The sequence below is a fragment of the Tachypleus tridentatus genome, chromosome 7, assembly GCF_004210375.1.
Source record: "Tachypleus tridentatus isolate NWPU-2018 chromosome 7, ASM421037v1, whole genome shotgun sequence".
Classification (NCBI taxonomy): Eukaryota; Metazoa; Arthropoda; class Merostomata; order Xiphosura; family Limulidae; genus Tachypleus; species Tachypleus tridentatus.
Window position 1 is genome coordinate 194326894 of NC_134831.1, and position 20025 is coordinate 194346918.

Sequence of the window (20025 nt, forward strand, 5' to 3'; positions counted from 1 at the left end):
AAAGTATAATCTTGTTTAGATGTTCTGAGCATGCGTGAGTATTATGCATATGTGACTTAGCCTTAAAACGGACTTTTCATAGTTTCTTCGGTTGAGCGAGGGTGTAGTGAAATTATATTAAATGATTATTCGATATATTACCGTTGACGTAGCTTCAGTAAAGGTTATTTAAAATTTTAACTTTAGATTTCGGAAGGGATGGTAATGTAATAGGTAATTTTTTATCTTTCTTTTATGAGGAAAGAGATTAAGATTTTTATGTGTTAAAGCATTTAAAAATACAATTAGTAAATATATTATTTACATTAATCAAATTAATCTTCTTAAACTTAAGGTTTCTTGTTTTTATAAGACCTAAGTAAAAGGTTTAACTTGTGTAGTGTTACAGTAATTATCTTAATCTGAAATTGAGTTTTCACAAACATTTTATTTTGCTAAGTATTTGATTTTGTAATACACAACTATCTTCAGTGCAACTAGGAATACCCAAAAATATCTCAAAAGCAAACTTATTATGCACCCATATGCCACTAATATAGTATCAGAATCGTTAATATAAATAAGAAAAAGCTGAATCATTGATGCATTCCACCGGTAACAAAAGTGCAGCTTGACAGAACTTCATTAATAATAGCCTTTTTTTTTTTCTTTTCTTTTTTTTTTTATCCATCCACCTACAATCAAATACCATAATGTTTGTGACACATAAGGTTAACTTTGAGCTATGTTGACTGTCCAATTACCTTCATGGAACACTTACCCACCTGCATCCAGCAGTGATTTTGGAATTTTTCTGTTGAAAATTCTCTATCCTATTATACCTAGCATGATCTCCATTTCAAAGGCTGAGTGCTCAAATTGAAAATATCAATTTGCAAATTAATTTCACCCTAATAAATCTTGTGTGTACCTTCTGGCCCTATTACTTGTACCCTTAAACACACACACAAAAAGGTGATCATCAATACAGTCTATTTCCATTTATAATTTTTGAACATTTCAATCAGTTCTCCTTTAACTATTGTTTTCAGAAGAGAATTTTCAGGACCATTTATTCATCTTGAGAATCATTTCAGTAACCTTCCTTTGAACTCTTTTGAACAGCTTAATGTCTTTCTTATGGTTAGGAAGCCAAGACTGAATCCAATACTCCAAATAAATCTTATCTAGAGATCTGTACTAAGAAGCAATAACCTTCTCTCACCTTTGTGTTTAATATTGCTATAAATAGAATTTAAAATTATATTTATTTTCCTACTGGCAACAGTATGCTGACTGGAAGGCAAAGAGATGTATTGACCAGACCTTTGAGATAGTTTTCTTACATAATGCTGTTAATTCTCATCAAGGCAGTGATTATAATTTAAACTAGATGTACTTCTACAGGGTCCCCAAAAGTGTTCTGTTTAAAGAGTAAATGAAGTCAAAATTAAGAGCAACAAATATTTTTTTTCATAAGAAGCTCATATTTTATGTTGTGTTCTAACCTACTGAGGGTGTAATTTTTCTTGTGATTTGTAGCATGCACATGTTTTACAGATGTCAGGATAGTTTAAATTGCAACATTAAGCAATCCTTTATGTGACATCTTTTTAGTGTCTGTTGACCAAATGGCAAACAATACACTAATGTATTATGGTAGAAGTGGTTAATACAGGTGGTTCCCTCTCCAGTTCACAAGATGACTCAAATCTTTGTAAAACATCCTCCTCCTTACAGCTAACTGGGCCCAAAAACTTCGATATTGGTGAACTTTTATCAATTTCTTGATGATTTATCAGTGATGTTAATGTGTGTGTGTGTGTGTGTATGTATATATATATATATATATAAAGGAATAAGGGTTTTAGCACAGAACCCTGAGGTGGCCCAATTTCAACTCCTTACAGTTTGAATGGATTCCATTTATTCAAGCTATACTGGAGCTGCAGACTCTTATTCTATTAGATACAATTAGTATAAAATATTTAGGTTAATTCTAAATTTACATACCAACTCAACAGTACAAAAGAACTACAAGTATGATTAATATTTGAATATTAAACATAATTATGAAAGTTATAACTGTTGGTTTACTGGCATGAGATATGTAATGAATAGGATGGTAACCTAAAACATTGTTTACATACAATTGCTAATTAAATCAACACAGCTAACAATACATGAAATCTGAATATACTTATAAGTGATAATACAGTTTTACTGGGTCTCAGTCTTGTCCAAAAGTTCACAAATTGTAGATTTTGAAATAACATTATGTTAGAAGTAATTTCATGTATTTTATGAATAACTTATAGAAAGGAAAAATTGTCTTCAGTTACAAGTGTGGTAATTTCTTTTGTCTCTTTGCTCATCAGTAATTGTTTTTAAAAAAGCTCAACTAAAGCATCAAACAAAATGTTTGGAAACCTCGGACATTGTGGAGAAAGGAATTAGGAACCTATTTAGAGAATTGTATCAATGTTTTGTTAATTGTACAATAAGTATAAACAGATCATTGAATTACTATACTGAATAAATGATGAGTACCCAGTTAAAATGTTAACACCACCTATGTAACTTGTACATGAGAAGTGAATGGGTTTTACCAATATTCACAGCATAAATAACCTAGTGTTACAGGAGTCTCATTTGGACCATTTCTTGATAACCGTGTCAAAAGATTTTATGTAAGTAATGTGACTGATACTACATCTTGTCTAGTAGGAGTCGTTGCAACTACTTTCTAGGGGGAGATGCAAATGGCTTGTCTTCTGTGTTTCATTATTGTTCATGGTGCTGGACACCCTCTTTCTAACTTGTAATACCTTGTAAAAAGCAGTGGTGATGGTTCTCTAACCTACAAAGATTCTTCCTTCTTTTAATTTTAAAAGTATAAAGAAAAATGCAGTTGTGATAATTTTAAATGTTTAATTCTGCAAATACTAGTAAGTATAATGCTTTGTTGTGGAACTAAATAAACAGTGTTCAAACTATTATGTGGAAAACCTATTTTGTGAAGAATACATTTTAGCATTTGCATGGAAATTTTGTAGTTTTGAACAAACTGTACATCATAAGAAAAGACTTGCTAGTTTTTTTGTGTTTTTTAATGCAGACTGATATACAAGTATTTTCTTATTGAAATATAGAAATTCTTGAATAGTGTCTGTTATATGTTATTGATATCCAAAGTTATTTTAATGAGAAATGGAATATTGTGTCTTACAGGCTATCAATTCCCCACTTTATTTTCTGTAGCTTGTTTTTCAAAATAATCACCCATAACTTTGAATTATTTTAAACTTTTGAATCAAGTACCTATAGTCTATGGTGTCTTTTTTTTTTTTTTTTTTAATTTTGCACAAAGCTGTGTGAAGTCTATCTGCACTAGCCATCCCTAATTTTGCAGTTTAAGACAAGAGGGGAGGCAGTTGTCATTACCACCCACTGCCAACTCTTGGACTACTCTCTTACCATTAAATCGTGGGATTGACTGTTACGTGTCTTGGGGATGATATTATAATATGCAGTTATTGTGATTTTATTTACTTTATCTTAATCCTGAAATTTAAGTTTCAGAACTTTGTATCTTACCATTGCTCTCTTTATGTGTTAGGAAGTATTTATCCAAGTTTTCCCAAAATGCTGTGGTTTCCAAAGAACAAGAGAACTTGGTTAGAGATTTTTTGCATCCACATGTTAAAAGCTGGTCCAATTCCAAAACATGTAGCGTTGATCATGGATGGAAATCGTCGATATGCCTCAAAACAGGGGTTAGAGAAAACAGAAGGTCATGCCTGTGGATTTAATAAACTTGCTGAGGTAACAAGGTCTTTGTCCCTTTTTTCTGTCAACTAAGAAGTAAGGGCTTTTAAAGCTATCCTCTCAATAAAAAAAAATTGTTTTTCATTTTATAGAGATTTTTATTTCTATAATAAAAAAAATATGCTGCCTCTAAGTTTATTTTCTTTAGAATTGTTTTTGTTAAATTAAAAGAATTATCAAAATAAGTATACTGAAGTTATTTTTAGGAATTTTTAATGTGACATGTCTTATTTTACAAACCTTTATTTTAATGTTAAAGCTAAGTATTTCAAACATTCACTTTTCCAGATTTCTTTGGTTTCAAGCATTCATTTCACAAAAATTGTTGTCTCTTTATGTATCTTAGAACGCTTTGTATGGGAATTAAAACTTTTATTGATAAGCCATTTTGAGATGCATTTTAATTTCATGTGGGTTTCTCATCATCAAGGATGTTGTCTCTCTATATTAATTTGATGTCTAAACTTGTTTTTTATCAGTTTTATCTTGCTTCATTTTTTCATTCCATTATCCCTATTCTGTAGGATATAAATTTTAGAAAAAGTAGCTCCTACTTTTTGAAATTTCCTATTTATTTAAATGTTTGAGCAAAAATATGAAGTAATAATTCTTATTATTTAATTAAAATAGTAATTTTTTCTCATTGTATTAATAAATTTTTTATTAGTTGTATATTCTTGTTCAATACTTTTGTCTTGCAACTGTTTAAAAGGAGTTTCTGTTTAAATCTGTTAGTACATTTATTTAGATAGATAACGATTATGAAATTTGTTTTTTAAATAGTTTGTTGCTTATACATATGAGAAATTCCATTTCCTAAGTTTGAAGTATTACACATACAGTTTTCTTAATTAGAAACCATTTTTATATCTTGACATAAAACCTCATAGCTCTTTGATGTTTAAAAGTACTATGAATTTTTCTTGATTTCCACAACATAGTGAATTTTTGAAACACTGTAATATCAAATATTTCTTTGTTATATCTTAGTTTTTCCACACTTTTCAAAGTTTGTGTAAAACCAGTGGCAGTGAATTTGACGTCTTTTTCTACTTCGTGGATGTTGGAAGATTTTCCTAAATATTACTAAAAGTTTTGATATTCTTCAAGACTTTAGGTTGGTGCTTAGACCTGGGAATTGTAGAAGTCACTTTGTATGCATTCAGTATCGAGAACTTCAAGCGGTCAGAAGAAGAGGTTAATGGACTGATGGAGTTGGCTCGAGATAAGTTTCGTAAGCTTTTAGAAGAAAAGTGAGTTGTTGTTGTGAAGGTTGTACATTGTTCTTGGCTATCAATTCAGAGTGTAATTCTTGGAAAGATTGTACACTGTTCTTAGTATCTATTAAGATAACTGTACAGAATTAAAAGCCGGTTGTTTACTTTGCTTCTTGAAATGTGGTTGAAATTTAAGATATTTTTTTATTATGATAATGAATTCCAAATTCTATGTTCACAAGAGCTTCTTATCAGAATATGTACATTTAACTTCAGAAGTATTGTTGTGAAAAACAAACTAAAGCTGTATCTCAAAATGCCTGGTATGGGTATTAACACTTTTATTGATAAGGAAAGAACAATATTTTGAACTTACTAGGTCATCTTCAGATCATCTCTGTGTGTACTCCTGTACGTGATGAAGGGACCTCCCAGGGAAGGATCTGTTTTTTAGTTTACCTCCTCTGGTATCTAAACATCTATCAATATATTCGATGTGCATGGTGACCCGTGAAGGGAAAGAGAGGATCCTGGTGATTGAGTGGTCCAACCCAAACACACCACTTTGGCATTGGATTCCAGTAAATGGGTGACCTTGGTGGTGATCCAGTTGCGCTAGGGTCAACCAAGTACCAGTGTTGGATTTCTCAACAAGTGTTGTGGACATAGTATCTGATGCTGGTGTGTGAATACAGTGCTCAAAAAACCCTGGCATTGCTGCAGTGTCCTTGTTTGGCATCATAATGTGTCTCCACATAGGGCTCCATGATGAGTGGGGTCAGTGGGCACCAGAAATTTTTTTTATTATGGAACCTCCAAATAAAAACTTAAATAAAATAGTGAAAAAATGTTCAATAGGTAAACGACCACATCTTGAAGATTTTGAGCAGCAATCTTCAACATCAGTAACACCTGTTGCACCTCATTTTCTTATGCTACATTCTCTTTCAGACAAACCTTTAGGGAAAATGTTCCCCTTTTTTATTCAGAAGGAGCTGGAGGGACTTGCTGGCTCTCTGAAGTCGGTAAAGAAGCTTTAATCTGGTGACATATTGGAAGAAACATTCACACCTCAACACAGTGAACTCCTCTTGAATTCAAAGGCAATTGGGAATATACCTATTGAGGTTACACCTCATGCTACTTTTAATTCATCATGAGGCATTATTGTTGAGAGGGATTTGAAGAACATCCCCGAGTCAGAGATTCCCACTGGTTTCTCCATTCGAGGAGTTTCTGTAGTGAGGATTCCATCTCCACTCGCAAAGATGGAATTACGATGCCGACCAATAACCTCGTTCTGACATTTACGTCACCACATCCACCTGCCACCATCAAGGCAGATTATCTTAATTGCAGGGTACGGCTGTACGTTCCAAACCCTTTCCGATGTTTCCAGTGTCAGAGGTTCTGTCACTCAAAGACATCATGCTGTGGTTCCCTGACGTGTGCTTGTTGTGGTGGCAAAGACCATGATGCCTCCGAATGTAAAATGGACCCTCAATGCATCAATTGCAATGGCTCTCACCCGTCTTACTTTCGTTCTTGCCCTAGATGGTTGGAAGAAAAAGAGGTGCAGCATTTGTAAACAATTTATAACATTACTTATCCTGAGGCTTGAAAGTTGCTGTCCACCTCTTCATCTTGGATATATGCTACTGCACTTCATTCCACAACTGCCATGGAAGTGCAGACAGATCTCTGTGCCTCCAAAAGAATCGTTCTCAAAACAAATGAAAAGCCTTTTGACCTCCATGGTTAAAAAAGTTGTTGAATCAACTTCAACACCCAACTCTGTCCCTTACATACATTCCAACAAACCCTAAGATCCACATCCTTTGGTTCCAGGTACAAGCATTTCCTTGGATACATATTATTCTTCCACCCCAAGATGCAAAACAATCATTCGTTCACATCTTCAGTCACTGGAATCCCCTTCCAATGGCAAAGATCTGCTCAATTGGCCCAGGGCAGGATCTATGGAGGTCAATAGACTTCCCTCAAATAAGGACAATAAGGTAAAAGACATAGTTGTAACAAGAAGGGTTCTCCACTCAATTTGCCTACATGTAAATAAAAATGGCCACCCTGATACAATGGAACTGTCAAGGTTTACATTCTAATTTGAATGACATCAAAACACTGATTGCTTCCCACCATACTGTATGTCTTTCCTTAAAGGAAACATTTTTGAATCCTGCCAATACAGTTACCTTTTGGCAGTTTTCTTTGTACAGAAATGACAGGCTGTGTGACGGACGAGTGCATGGAGGGATGGCACTGTGGTTGATCAGCATGTGCTCACTCTGTCTTTGCCACCCGACACACCCTTGGTGGCCTTAGCCATCTGTGTTTCCTTGGGTCATGGGATCACTGTTTGTTCTCTCTACCTGTTGCCTGGAGAGACATATGATCAATCAGACCTTGATGCTCTCATTGAACAGTTGCCGTCTCCATTTTTAATCCTAGGGGACTTTAATGAACATCATCCCCTCTGGGGAAGTTCTGATATTGGTAGGAGGGGTCTCTCTGTAGAGCATATGCTCTCTGATCACAACTTTTCTCTTTTTAGTACTAGTTCTTCTACTTATTTTCATCCACCTAGTCAGTCGTTTACTGCTATTGATATCTCAATTTGCTCCCCTTCATTATTCTCCCATTTTTTCATGGAAGGTTGACAATCCATGAGGCAGTGATCACTTTCCTATAATTTTGAGAGGGACTGGCCGTGATTGATGCCACCCAACAATATCTAATCTCCTCATAGAAATGCTAACATCCAAAGATAATTTACTGAAGTTAAATGGTTTGTAATATTCAAATTCTATAAATGTTCCTGGTCAAATATCTATAGTTTTTTTTATTAATAAGGGTTTATCACAATTATAGTTTCTCAGGTACATAGTATTCTGACTGTATCAAACCAGCAGTATTGTTAAACTGTCTTTCCATGTATTGCAATTTTTAAAAACAACCTTTAAGGTTAGGTTCTAGAAAGTATAATTGGCCAAACATTACTGGTATTTAAGTGATACACTCAAGAATGTCCTACATATTTAGAAAACAGGTGAGAATTTTGCAATACACATGCATTTCCATATGTATATATAAAACTGAAACATGTTACGAGTTGATTTTCTTAAAAAATAATTTTTTCTGTTTTGCAAGTTGATTTATGGTATGAATTCCTGGATTATTATTTTCAACTGACTGGCTCATTTCTCTTTAACATCTACTTCTTTCCAGTTTTTCTGGATACCGGGCCCCGTTGGTATTCGCTGGAACGAGCTTGCAGACACTGGAGCTCAGTCTATCTGCTATGGCACTATCACTGCTGTGCCTGTTCCATACATATGGTCCTGTATTCAAAGCTCAGCTCCGTGCCAGCTGGCTGTCGACTTGGAGTGAGCAAAGCAAAAACAAGCTTTTTCAAATAAAACCCTATGTTGGACTTTGGCCCTTTTGCTTCCATAAGGATCGGAAAGAAGTTGTTCGAACTAGATTACGCATTGGTCACAGTTTTTTAACTCATCATTTTCTTTTATCTGGAACTGATGTACCAGGGTGTAGTTTGTGTAATCATTCAGATCACGATAAGCCACATTTTACTTTCTTGCCGTCGTTACTACTCTTAATGACGGCACCATTTTAAACATGTTCTGTCTCAAGGTTTGTCCATAATGTCAGACAGTGTTGTTGGTGATGGTGACATTGTCCACCTTGGTAATGTTTTTAGTTTTTTAAAGGCCATTAATCTTTTTAATGCCATTTACATTTTTTAATATATACTTTACACTTTTTAATGTGGTTCCCTCTTAAAAATTACAGTTGATCTAGTTCTATCTGAAATTAGAAACTGGCTGTAACATTAAATAACTTCAAACCAAGACCGGAAGGGCCAACTTCAAGTGACTGACACTGCTGTTTGAACTACCCGTTAGTCATCCTGGCGAGTTATTATTATACTTTTGCTACATGTCTTTTAAAACCTTTTTATTACTTTCTTTTTTGAAAATGGCCATAACGTCAAATAACTCGGAACCAGGACTGGAAAGGCCAACTTTAAATGACTGAAGGTGGTTTTTGTACTTACATGTTAGTCTTTCTGGTGAGTTGTGATAATTAGAGTTATGCTACAAAATGTCATTTACAACTTGAATTACTGTAGTTTTTCTCGTAACGTTGTAGACTAGATGTAAACATTGGTTTTATTCTATTTGTTTTTTAAACTTTATTTTGTTTTACCTTAATTTCCTTTTATGAATTTTACTAAATTTACTTTTAACATTTTACTGGATGTTTGGTGCAGATAGCCTAGCTGCTTTGTGTCAAAACACTAAATCAATCAACCATTCCTCTACTACAGTGAAATAGACACAACATAACCATAAAAATTCCTAAATACTGAGTAGGAAAACAAATATAAACAAGCACAAAATCAAAGCCCGACTTATACCACAACTAAAACCAAAAATAAACCAATTTAAAGGAACACCTTTATACCTATACTAATCAGTATTGTGACATCCAACTGCAACAATCCCTACAATTCTGTACCCATTTATACTCTTGACCATAAGACATGTCTGGTAACAGTCAGTTGCAAGCTGTCGTTTGTCAACCTGAAGATGACCTAGGAAGGTCAAAACATTGCTCTCTCCTTGTCAATAAAAGTGTTAACATCCATACCAGCTGTTTTGAGATACGTTTTTGTTTCAAGTGAGTTTCTTGTCATCAAGAAACTAAAGTTGTAATCACCATCAGAAGTTGTTATTGCAAAAGATTCTATGAATGCTTAGTTGGAGTATCAAACTATTTTTATGGGCTGTCTCTTAGCATATTAAAGTGTTTCCTATTTGATGCTTATTTATAAAACTGTAATTATATATTGAAAATAATTTGTATTATTTATTTAAATTAACGTTTTAATTATAAATTTTTAATTTCATACTTACTTATAAAAACTCAGAACAGTTAGAATTATTTTAATGGATAAAGTATAATGTTACCAGGTGATTATTATTTTTACTGAATATTCCTTAAACACATGAACACTTAGAGACAAGATTGATGAGTATGGAGTTTGTATAAGAGTTTTTGGAAACTTGTCACTTCTACCTGAAGACATCCAACAACTATTGGCAGAAGTTGTACTTTACTCTCAAAAGAATAACAGGTAAATGGTACACACTAAAAAAATTCAACAAGCTTATTCTGCGAGTGATACTTCTAAATGTTTATTATGCATGGGTGGATCCATCTCCATTATCTTAATTGCCACTTCCATGGTTTCCACAGATTAGGAAATTGGGAAAAGCCAGTGAACTTTACCTATTTCATTTTTGGCTTAGAAAACATCAAGGAACTGTATTTTACTAATAAAAACTAGGAAAATGGACATATTAAACTGTAAAATGTCTGAACACCATAACTGTTGTGTATATTTGATATAGTGTTGTAGAAGCAGTAGTAATAATAATAATTTATTATGATGTAGATATTTTTGGGAAGACTTGACAGAAAATAATTGTACCAGATTCAAGAGTTTTATGAGCTTATATTATTAACCTGGTTACTACTTCTGTCACATTATTTATCAAGCGAATCAAACAAAAAATAAATTCAGGATGGAGTTTCACTGGCTTTGCTATAAGTCCTTCAGAAAGAAAATTGTTTGGTGAATGACCATCCCTAATATCAAATATTTTGTGTATGTAGTTACAACTTGTAACTTTATTTTTTGTATGTATAAATTGTCTATCACATAAATTAATAAAACTTGTGTAAACCTGAAAATATAACATGATCAGTTGATAAATATGTGGTTGCTTTCGTTCAAAGATGTCAATACTTCTGATATAGATGAACTTAACATGCAGCTTAGAGGCTCTAGTAAAATAATACAATATGCTTTGGTTCATAAAAGATATTAACCAGTGCAGTTGTTTAGCAGTATTGGTAACATGAGGTTACTGGAGTGTATGATTAACAAATGAAAGTTTTTACATTTTTGTGCATGTGTTGTTAAAATCTGTAGTGTTGTTTCTGCTTTTCCTGTAATTTAAATTAAAACGTGTAATCAGTTTACACTATCATTAACAAATAGATAAACTAGCTGCCTTTTATTGTTTGTGTTGAGTTGTTGTGACTGAAAGTTTTCTAGATGAAATGCATTTCTTAACATGCATCTTGTTTTTTTAATAACGCAATACATGAATAATGTTTTGTAACTTACGCTTTAATACAGGTAATGATACATTGCCAGCATACACCCTTGTGGAAATTAATTGAAACAAATGGTCATTTTACAATATATTCAGCATGGCGGTCTGTGTAGGCTCGCTAGACCCGTTAATTTCCTTTAATAGTCATTTTTTCACACAGACTGTGTAATTAGCTATGTTTTGCAGTACGGTCAATCTATTTTTGGGGTATATGACGAAATTTTGAGGAATATTACGTCATTCGAAATTGCGTTAGAAGAGCAAGGAGACCAGTCAAAAAACAACTTCTTACCAACTCAATGAAGGAAAAACAGTATCAATGGGGTCTGACATACAAGAACTGGACACAAGAACAATGGAGGAAGGTGTTATTCAGTGATGAGACTCATTTCTTTGTACAGGGTCAAAGAAGCCTACATGTTCGCAGATCTCCAGGTGAGAAACTTCGAGAATCTCACATCAATCAGTTCATAAAACATCCCTTGAAGGAAATGTTTTGGGGCTTTTTCAGCTACTATGGCATCGGAGGCTTACATATCGTGGAAGGTATGATGCGAGGGCCACAGTACATCAAAGTTTTGCAGAGAAGAGTCGTTCCAGAATTGAAAAAGAGATTTCCAGATGGATCTGGCATTTTTCAGCAAGATCTTGCTCCTTGCCACACATCAAAACTTGTGAAGAATTTTATGACTACAACACAGATAAAGGTGCTGGAAACTCTCTGGACTTAAATCCTATTGAAAATCTTTGGGCATTTTGTAAAGAAAGACTTCGGGGAAAAGACTGTACTACGAAAGATAAGCTAATTGAGGTGTGGTACCATGATCCCAAAATTAGTAAAGATTGCAGTCAACTCATGCACTCGATGCCAAAGCAGATTAATGACCTTCTGAAAAATAAAGGCGGTCATATCATGTTTTAATTTGTGAGTAATTTTTGGATTCTCAGAAATAAAATGCAAAAAATTGAAAACAATCTAATATTCCATCTTGTTTCAATTAATTTGCACAAGGGTGTACATTAAACAATCAGGGAAAAGTAGGGGAATTTCATTTTGCCTGAGGTTTGAGAACCATGCTCTTGGTAGCAGTTTTAAAATCTGTTTTCTGAATGAAGGAAGGAAGAAAAAATTATTGTTATAATATAACTAGATCACGAAAATTTTGTGGCTGTTGGTTTTCTTGCTATTGGCTTAGCAGTTGTTTTATTTGAAAGGCTAATGCTGTGAAAGTGTGGTGAGGTGACTTAAACTATATGATTTAAAATATAATAACAATTACTCAATTAAAAACATCTCAACTTCAGTGTTAATTTGAGACATTTAAGAGCATTAATGGCTCTTTCAATGACAATTTTGCTGGTCTTTTTACATGTTGATACAAGAGAAACAGTTTCAATGCAAGGATAATGTGAATAAATGAATGACTATATTTCAACAGTTCAAAATAAGTTTGTTTTTTTGTCCCTATACCAAAGCCTTTTATGTGTTTATGCCTTACTTTATAAAATATTTTTGCTCATTCTCTTAATGTTACTTTCTTGATTTCCTAACAGTTATCACCATATCTTTATAAAATTTCAGTTTTCTTAATTTTGTTTTACCCTTCACATGTGTAACCCTCATGCTAAATGTTTGGTATCATTGATTGATGGGTAAATTTGGATTTTTTGTTGGATGCTGGCAGCAGTTGCTCAGGTTTAAGGATTTTAAAAATAATTCATCCCTTGCTCAGAATGTTAGTCTTAAAAATTCAAACTATAAAGTAAAAACATATAAATGTAAGAGTATGACAATAACTTTAGTACATTTCCTTATCAACTTACAGTATTTCTTACATTCAGATTTAAAGGTACTTATAATACTTTTACCAAAAGCTCTGAACTTAGAAGACCAATAGTTTAAATAAGCAGTGTTCCCAAAGCGCTGAGAGGTTGCTTACAATTTTGTGGCTTGTGTGTATACAATTGATCATAGTTACATGCAGTGATGCCATAATTTTTTTTTTTTTTTTCATCATGTGAAGACTGCAAATTTCCATCATTCTGCTATTGATCCATTTTGTGGCATATATGTTTAATAATGTGTGTTATATTTGTGTATGTGAACATGTATTTTAACAGGTATGTACTAGTAGAAATTTGTGATTAATAGAATTCATTTGGCATCATATAGTCACTTTCTTTTCCTTTATTTAAGTGATAAAGTACTAGTTTATTGATGTCCTTCCTTTTGGAAATTCATCAGCCATCGTGTTCAGTGGAGTCCTGAGAAAGGTCATTTTTGGTGAGGTCCAGAGCAGTGGATAGCAGCTTTATCTTGCAGTTGAAAAGTTTAAGTTGTAACCATGGTTTTATCACATCAAAAGCAGCAGATTGATGTGACCATATTGATAACTAGTAATTAAAAGACAATTATTTAGGCTACTAATTATAATAATGAGAAGAATTATGAGAGGAATAATTACTTTGATTTGTGTTATTTTTAGCTCTAGAAATTTTCTTCCTATTCTACTTGTACAGATTACACTTGAATTTGTGTATGGCATACACTGGTCGGCAGGAAATATGTACAGCAATCCAGGCTTTAGCGGAGGGTGTGAAAGATAAATTACTAATACCAAGGTAAGGAGTTAACATTTGCTTTGATGATGAATCTTTGATTAGGGCAAACTTTAAAGATATCTGGTTGTGAATGCCTTTAACTAAGTACTATTATTTACTTGATGTATGATGTTTCAGAAAAAATTAAATCGGTTGAACAATCATCAAGTTTTTATGTTTTTATTTAGAGAAGGAAAGAATAATGTTTCAAATTAGCAATCTTCATCAGATCTTACAGTTTACAAAAAGGGCATATCTGATGAAGAGAGCTAGTTCAAAATGTCTTCTTTAAATAAACATTTAATAAATATAAAAAAAGTTATTGTTCAAACTATTATTTAATTTTGTTAGTTTTATTGCCTATACAGTTTTAATTATATGATATCACTAACCCTAATTTAACTTTGTGCTGTTTTACAGTGACATTACAGAAAAGCTCATGGCTCGATGCTTATTCACTCACCATTCTACTGATCCAGATTTGCTTATAAGGACATCAGGAGAGGTGCGGCTTAGTGACTTTTTGCTCTGGCAGAGTGAGCTATCAGTATTGGCTTTCCTTCATGTCCTGTGGCCAGAATTTTCCATTTGGCATTTTTTTACTGCAGTTTTATACTATCAACATAACTATGAAGCTATACAGGTTTGTTAGTTTTCAAAATAGTGATCAGTGTGAATTGAAGTTGCAGTTTTGCTATCATTCCCATGACATAGGGTCTAGCACTTAATGCATAAGTGGGTAGAACTATTAGATTTAGTTTGTGGTTTGTATCATACAATGTCTGCCTCCTAGTGACGCCACCACATTTCAAGTTGTAAAATGTACACTTGATTGTACTTTTTTCTTCACATACATTACTAACATTTTGTGAAAATTCTGATGATAAAAATATTTTTCAAATAGGTAATTTTCTTACAGCAGAAAGTATAAATGTCATGCTTAATGTTGTAGTTATTTGTGATTATTTATATACAAACCAAATGTATGAACAGTTTATTATACACCATTATAATTGAATGCATACGAATTCAATTCTATAGAAATTTATTCATCATCTTATTTTTTTTCTCAAGTGCTATCAAAAACTTTTAGCTTTCCAAAGTTTTTAGTTTTGATAAGTGTTATATCTCAAATAAAATGTGAAATCACATACAACTGTAATTAGTGTAATCACAAATGGAAACAAAATTCAGTTTAGCCAATTTTATACAATTATTTTACTTTGTGTCAAATAGTTACTTAGTGGACTTTGAATTTAGTATTGTTTTGACTTACAACTTGAGACACTGAACCAATAGTTTAATAAAAACTAAATCTGCTCATTTTACTAAATGTTAATAATGTGCATTGTATGCTGTAAAAAGAAAAGTATTTTTTTTTACTGTTTTGCCTATTGTTAGTAGGATCTTCCAAAAATTTAAGAATAAACTATCCTAAGAACAGTAACTACTACTCAAAATTCATTTTCCATATTAATGTTTTTCTCAAATATTTGGTTTCACACTTTACAATTATGCTGTTATCTGGGACATGTTTAATAATTTTGGTCCTTTTGACTATGCTACAAAACATCAGGCCTCTACATTACGAAGCATCAATTTGGACATGTGTAAGATGTATAATGTCTGTACTTTATTCTTTTAACTATTTTTTGTATTTGTAGTTTAATACTCTTCAAGTATTCTTACTTCAAATTGTAGGGGTAGTTGAGCAGACATTCAAACATTTTTGATTGGATTATTGAAACTAGACTATACAATTTTTATGCTTTAGTTAGCCAAAGTGTAAATACATTTTTACTTCAAAATTAATTTAACAAAGAATGCACTCTTTTTAATATTTTGATACTTATATTTAATAGCTTTGGACTGTATATCAAGTAATAACATTTGAGATACTTTAGTTTAATAGAAAAAAATTGATGTTATTGAGAAATGAAGATTTTGTAAGTACTTTTGCTGGCAAGTATGTGTTGACAGTATGTCCCCAATGTTTGACTTTAGAGGATTATTTTCCATTCATGCATGAAATTAATTTCTCTGAACTATCATTTGATGGCTATTTGTATCCTTTGTTACAACATCATAGGATAAATTGTTTCTTTGTCTTTTATATATTTTACATGTGAATTCACTTTAACCCTTTTTAGATATTTAGAATTTAATATTTACTTTAGTTATTTATGTACAGCCATGTTTTATACTAAAAGTTATTTAAATTTTTTAGAAAGCGAAGAAATATGTTACTGAAGTACAAAATGAAGAGGAAATTGAGCAGTTCTTGCTGATGGTTGCAGAAGAAAGTAGTAACAGCTATCCATTTCAGAGTCAATCAATAGAAGTGCCCCAAAAAGAAAACCAACTTTTGTGGGAAGAGCGAGAAGAAAGAATAAAAAAATTCACAGAGAGATTAGAATCCAAACAAATAGAGTGCTTAGAGCACATGAGAAGTGGACTTTGCAAACAAATAAAGTTTAGCACCTTCAATGTGGTGTAAAAATTAAAAAAATAAAAATATCTTCTCGTTAAGCCTTTACATTAAAAACTTTGAATAGTTAGCAATTCTTTGAGGTAAAGATCAGTATTTCCAATTACAAAAATCCTGCTATACTAACTTCACAAAATCTTGGACTCTATTAAATTTATAGATTTGATGTGGTTAAAAAATGAAAGAAATGGTTATATTCATTTGATTTATTACTTAGTTATTTGTTTGCTGGAGAAATTCAGCCCAGGCTCTTATTTATTCCAGAGTCCTGTCATAGGTAACATGTATTTCATTCCAAATCACTGATTGCAGGGAGGCAATGGGCAGGAAATAACCAATTCTCTTTACCATTAATTATTGTGTATTTCCTTATCTATATTTTTAGTATTTCATTTTAACACAAGGTATCAAATGTAAGAAAGATGATTTTTATACTCTTGTTCCCACTAGTATTATACTTTTGAGTATTTTGTGATGGGCCTTCCTTCTTTCAGGAATTTTCTAAAGATCCAACTAGCAGTAATGCCCAATTAAATTTGATCAAAATAACATGTTATTCCCACTTTCATTCATGCTCACTTCACTTTTGTTTCATCTCAAAGTTATAATTTTTGTATATGCACATAAAAGTTTGTTCTAAATATCACCTTTAAATATCATCTGCAAAGATCATGTATTTTTGTTTAATAACAGAAATAACTAAAGAAATTGGGAACCTAAAATTCCTCGAAAATGTATAAATAGAACATTTTTAAGTGAATTGATTTTTTTCATAGACTAACATAAATTCAGGTATAGATTAAAATGTTGTTGCAGTAGAATTCCAATTTAGTACTTTTTGTATTTACTATGTCTCTACACAGGTGGTTTTAAAAATTATTTATCTATCATGGGTATAAACAAGTAAATCCCACTCAACCCCACAATTTTAAAACATCCAAGAAAATAGTGAATTGAGTCCATTTTTTGCTAAGAGAATATAGTTATACCCAAAATATATTCTGAAGCTAAAACATTTGAAAACAACTTGCTCTTTGTGACCTTTCCAAGGAAACATGCAACCCACAAATTGAGAAGAATTGGAAATGAATTTAGAAATTTTGGGAACATATGTTTTTAAGGAAGTAGAAAAATACCTCATTTTAAATTCTTTGTCTTAAAATTTAACTTGTAGTTTTGAACTTTTAGCAAAAAAACATAGGTATTAAAGAATAATTCAAAACATAGAATAAATATCAATGTTCCTGCCTAGTAACATTGTTAATCATAGTCCTGAGTCCAAAAATAACGTTTTGAAGACTTCAATATGGAACTGAACATGCTCTGTACTTCCAGCTGTCAGTCTAAATGCCAAGTCAGCTGAAAGAACATGGGGCCCTGCAGGCTGTTTAAACCAATATTTTCTTTCTATTGATCAAGCTGACCATTAAATCCAACCTTGGTAATGCCACTTTTTTTAAACATTTATTTGAAGTTGTTTCATCATTATTTCAATATAATTCATTGCAATGAATGACTAGTGAGGTGAGATTGTCATCCAAAACTTTGCAATTTTCGATAGGGTTCAAGATGATAAAAATGAGTTAAGTGGACAGAAATTAATGCAATAACTAATCTTAAGGTGAACAATAGTTAGAAAAATAAAGCGCTTTTAGCTAAAGATGACTCTTATATTGCCAAAATTTACATTCGTGTCAACATACTCATTATTCTTGTCATTAAATATGAAAGAAGTTGATTCATTCACATACCAGTTTGTGTAACAATATTAAATAACCTAATCATATCTCCTCTAACTTTTTTTTTTTTGAGAAAACTATTTTAGAGATCTTTAATCTCTGTATGGCAATCTTTCCTGGGTATCATCTTAGTAACCCCCTTCTGAATGTTTTCCAAGAATTTAGTATCATTTCTAAGGTAATGTACTCAAGACTGAACACAAAACTTCAAATGGGGCCTGATCAATGACCCATACAATGAAATTATAAACTTTGTTAATGTAGTGTGTACACATTTTAAAAACTTAAGAAGAATGGTTATGGTTATACTTGTAATAAGATAATGTATCATAGGCCCAGTACCAGGGGTTGTGACAAGTATAATTGAAATTATAACCTTTTTAGTTTTGTATTCAATATTCTGGTAGATGAAGCCTAAAATCCTACTTGATTTGCCACCAGCAATGGATGACTTAAGAGGCTGTCACTAATAATACCTTTTTTTTCTATAATACTGTTAAGGTTATTCCAATCTTAATTACACTCGTACTTCATATTATAATATCCAAGATGCATTACATTTCATTTATTATAATTGAAATAAATCTAACATTTATTCACCAAATAATCCTCTTTGGAGACAGCAGCACCCCAAATCTTTATAGTCAGCAAATTAATTGTACATTCCTTCATCTATGTTAGTGATGTAGATTAAAAAATAAGATAAAAATATAGGTCCTAACAATTAGGCGCTAGTTGTCATATGTGTGACATTAATTAAGTTTGATCGAATTTCATTTATAAGAAATCTGCTTTTTGTTCACTCATCAGATATTCAATGAACCACTTTTAGAGAGGTAGATTTTTTTAAAAAAACCTTTTATATGGAACCTTGTCAAATGCTTTTTAAGATTTCAGATATTTAAAATTCACACCCGTATCCTAAGGAAAAATTGCCTATTTCGAGTTTGTCTTTTTCTGTTTTGTTATTATTTCCCAGTTTGTTTTCATATATATTTGGAGAAACCTACTTTGGGGGATATTTGTGTTAACTGTCACTAATTTTAAACTAAGTTGGAGGGAAGGCACCTACCAATAGCTCTTGTACTCCACTTGTTTAACGAAATACGTGAAACGTCCTTGTAGCCCAAAAATTTGAAGCGTAATTTGTGTGTGTATGGAATGGTTCAATAGCATGTTTCAAATGTTGGACCTTTAAGTCCATTTTTTTGGCATACTAATTATTAGGCCTCCATCGCTCCTTCTGTGTTTAAAAATTGTAATAGCATAGTTCTACTGGATAGAATATGTACCAGGAGTCTTCCTCACAATTCATCTTGAAATGTAGACAACTAATATCATTACGTGAACTTGACCTTGCCTATGGACTTTTGAGATTCAAGAAATAAACCGCTTCAGTTATATTGGATTGAAATTTACGGAATTGTTCTCTATGCTGAATAATCCAAAGAAACTTGCCAAATAATAAAAATCATTAAAACTATTTATGATATCTAACCGCAAAGTATTAAGCGAAAGGTATGCCGCACTGCGATAAAGATTTTATTAGATTTTTTTTAATGGAAAAAGGTCTAGGAGTGGTAAAGAAAGATTTGTTAACACGAAAACGAAATTAAGATGAATAATACATATTCCATGCTGAAATATCAAAAATAAAAGATGATAAAAATGCGTGTTAAAATATTAAAAATGTTTGTTTTTCTCCGAAGTCCGGTATATTTTGGCTGTAGCTCATGAGAGAGAAGTTTTTGGTAACTACTAGAGAAGTAACGTATCTAAAATTTAGGCCTAGATTTGGGAGGGGGAACGAATGGGTACAATCGGCTCGTAACTTCACTCCTAACTAATTTTTCATTAGTGTTCCCTTGCAACTCGGCCACTTAACAAAACAATTTCGTAATTCTGAAGAAAGAAGAGCTGTCTCACGCTTTGCTTAAAGGAATAAAACC

At 32.2% G+C, this 20025-nt stretch overlaps 1 protein-coding gene across 2 annotated transcripts; it reads left to right on the top strand.

Moving 5' to 3' along the window:
* Nucleotides 1-75: 75 nt before the first annotated feature.
* On the top strand, nt 76-17997 carry Dhdds (Dehydrodolichyl diphosphate synthase subunit). 2 transcript variants are annotated; one of them, XM_076516618.1, is made up of 7 exons: nt 76-213; nt 3599-3804; nt 4918-5060; nt 10084-10200; nt 13769-13870; nt 14270-14492; nt 16077-17997. In XM_076516618.1, exons 2-7 carry the CDS (start codon nt 3625-3627, stop codon nt 16344-16346), a joined length of 1035 nt encoding a protein of 344 aa, XP_076372733.1. In that variant the 5' UTR covers nt 76-213; nt 3599-3624; the 3' UTR covers nt 16347-17997. The 2 variants fall into 2 exon arrangements, with proteins under 2 accessions (XP_076372733.1, XP_076372734.1); XM_076516619.1 differs by lacking the exon at nt 10084-10200.
* The last annotated feature ends 2028 nt before the right edge of the window (nt 17998-20025 follow it).